We start from the raw sequence: 2,818 nt of genomic DNA, 5'->3' as shown, positions 1-2,818 counted from the left end.
TCACAGCTTCACAGACACAAGTCACAGAGTCACAGAGTCACAGACACTGAGGCCAGGCTTGGTACATAATACGTGGGCTGTGCGACGAAGCTATCTCGCTGAGGTGACAGAGGTGTGGGGAAGGTTGGCAATAAACTTATATGTAATAATAAGAAACAAATGTTTGAGTCCAGTGTAAGGGCTCTCAGACCATTAGAGACCATCGTCCTGCATTTTACGCATCACATTGGGACAAATCGACTGATGGAAGGACAGACGGGCAGGAATGTCTTTGATTCAATAAGCTTCTCTAACTCTTCAACAAACAAACAAGCAAACAAACACACAAACAGACAACGAAAGTCAATCAAACAAAAGAACGAACGACCAAACAAACAAACAAACAAACAAACAAACAAACAAACAAACAAACAAACAAACAAACAAACAGACAAACAAACAATCAAACTAAATAACCAAAATAAAAAGGAACAAACAGGCAAGCGTGATATACTGGAAATATTTATTAATTAAGTAAACGAAAGACGAGTAATAAGAACAATTTGATTGTCAAGTTATCGTAATGCTCAGTCTCCTTTTGCCTTCCTTCATCACAATTCCGTCATTTTGGTTTTGAGTACACGCCTCGCTAAATCCAGCCCCAAAACACGTCTTTATTCTAAAGTTTTGTGAGGTGGCCTAGGCTAAAATGTACAAACAACTGGAGGAAATACAATTACAATAGTTAATTCAAAGACATTGTTATTATGCTAGATCTAGCCCAGTGGAGATGGGTGGATTTTTGCATCATTTTCGGACGCGATAGAAAAAGCTGTGTCATTGAGCAGAGAGCTGAGTGGTTCATTTCAGACTCAGCGGACTGCCTTTGCATACACAATAATAATTATAATGATAATACTATGATCATACTAATGATAATACTGTATAATAATAATAATATTAATAATAATATGATAATATTTCTGATAATACTAATGATAATAACACTAATATAATAATGATGACAAAGCGTCGGGCGATGAGAGTTTTGTGGGGCCGTTCTTAAGCAGTTTTTTTCTTCTTATAGATCTAGATAAAATAGGGTAGCTGCGGCCGCGTTGAAAAGGTGGCTATTTTTCACAGTGAAATTATATTGTTAAAAAATGCAGGGGAGGGAGGGAGGATAGAAAGTGGCTGTTTGTACAGGTGGCCGTATTAAACAGGTGGCCGTCTTGGCAGGTTTCGACTACATAATGCATGTATTCAGCAAATCTAAAATACCTTTTCCCTTTGCATATCCTAAATATCTATCCACCAAATCGAAGAAAAGTCGTTTTCCTCAGTTTAGTAATCCAACATATCGATCCAGCAAAAGTAAAAGGCCGTTTCCCTTTGTCCGATAACCTAACACACCTAGCCTATCCATCAAAAGTAAAAGGCCGTTTCCCTTTGTCCGATAACCTAACACACCAAGCCTATCCATCAAAAGTAAAAGGTCGTTTCCCTTTGTTTAATTGTAGTATCCTACGTATGTAGGGCTATTCACCAAATCTAAAGTCCGTTTTCCTTTGTTCAATAGCGTAACACATCTAGTCTATCCAGCAAAAGTAAAAGGTCGATTCCCTTTTTTTTCGATAACCTAACACATCTAGTCTATCCAGCAAAAGTAAAAGGTCGTTTTCTTTAGTTCAATAACCTAACAAATCTAGCCTATCCAGCAAAAGTAAAAGGTCGTTTTCCTTTGACTCCGAGCTCTGTGACCTTGTAGACAGAGCCGGCGTGAGGCTGACACTTGAGCTGCTCCGGTGACGCGAACAGTTTCGTGGTGGTGACGTAAAGCTCATCCCAGTTCTTCCCGCCAAAATTCGGGCATGTGCATCCGGTTGTGGGGGTCAGGTCAACATGTTGAATTTCTTTTCCTGTTGAACAAAAACAACATAAATTGTTCAGGGTGAGAAGGGAAACCCGAAAATTAACTGTGCATTTCAAAATTTCGTTCTTTGTACCTAAATACCACATTATATGCACTCTATTTATTCTATAACCCCCTATCTACCAGAGCCATATATTTGTGTTATAATATATCCTAGATTGCACACTCTGACGTATTTCCGGTTCACTATGGAGAGCACCGTTTGACGCAATCTAAGCCAAACGATTATAATGAAGGGTAACGCCTGCAGCATCTGCCTCAGATCCGTGGCTTGCAAAAACTATCAAGCTTGATTTGGGAGGATTTATATCAAAAATGAGCCAAAAGTGTAGATTTAGTCCCTAGATATAGATCAAAGAAAATTCTTGATCAGCGCCTACTGTATCGAAAAAATCGAATCGATTAAATGGGTACTGTGCACTGAGCATAAGGCTGAGCCTGTTGCCTGGCCTGTATGGGTATAATAACGATAATAAGTAGCACTATGTAGCACGTATCCTAGCTTAACAGCAAGCTCTATGCGCTTTACTATCTATAGGCTTATAATTACTAGATCTACCCCCAGGAGACCCTAGACGGCATAGAAACTGTCACTCTCCGCTTTCCGGGAAGCATACTGTGCAAACTGCCGATCGAGCGCTAAAACACTAACAAACTGACAAGATCTTTCAGATTGCTCCCCGTCTATAGCCGGGTACCCATCCCTATCTAAGTGAAGCGTGGAAAATTCATGTAAAGTGTCTTTCCCAAGAATTCAAAGTCGTCCCCCTATCGAGGTTCAAATCTACCTTTCGGTTGCAAGTCCAACATCCTAACCATTAGACCGCCGATGCAATGTGACTTCCATAAAGTGCATTCTATTCAACAACTTTAGCCATTGAGCGACAGACACTTAAAGCACGTAAT

The 2,818-nt window shown here is 39.8% G+C and overlaps 1 protein-coding gene across 1 annotated transcript in view; it reads right to left on the bottom strand.

Moving 5' to 3' along the window:
- Positions 1-936: 936 nt before the first annotated feature.
- The window catches only part of LOC101852634 (regucalcin), a gene marked incomplete at its 5' end in the record, with an annotated part of 7,892 nt that continues 6,010 nt past the window's right edge, over positions 937-2,818 (bottom strand). Inside the window, 1 exon segment of the mRNA XM_013083705.1 lies at positions 937-1,898. Coding sequence (XP_012939159.1) covers positions 1,690-1,898 — 209 coding nt within the window.

The sequence above is a fragment of the Aplysia californica genome, unplaced genomic scaffold (assembly GCF_000002075.1).
Source record: "Aplysia californica isolate F4 #8 unplaced genomic scaffold, AplCal3.0 scaffold00250, whole genome shotgun sequence".
NCBI classification, from domain to species: Eukaryota; Metazoa; Mollusca; class Gastropoda; order Aplysiida; family Aplysiidae; genus Aplysia; species Aplysia californica.
Note: the sequence above shows the minus strand (reverse complement) of the source record. Positions and strands in the feature narration are given on the sequence as shown.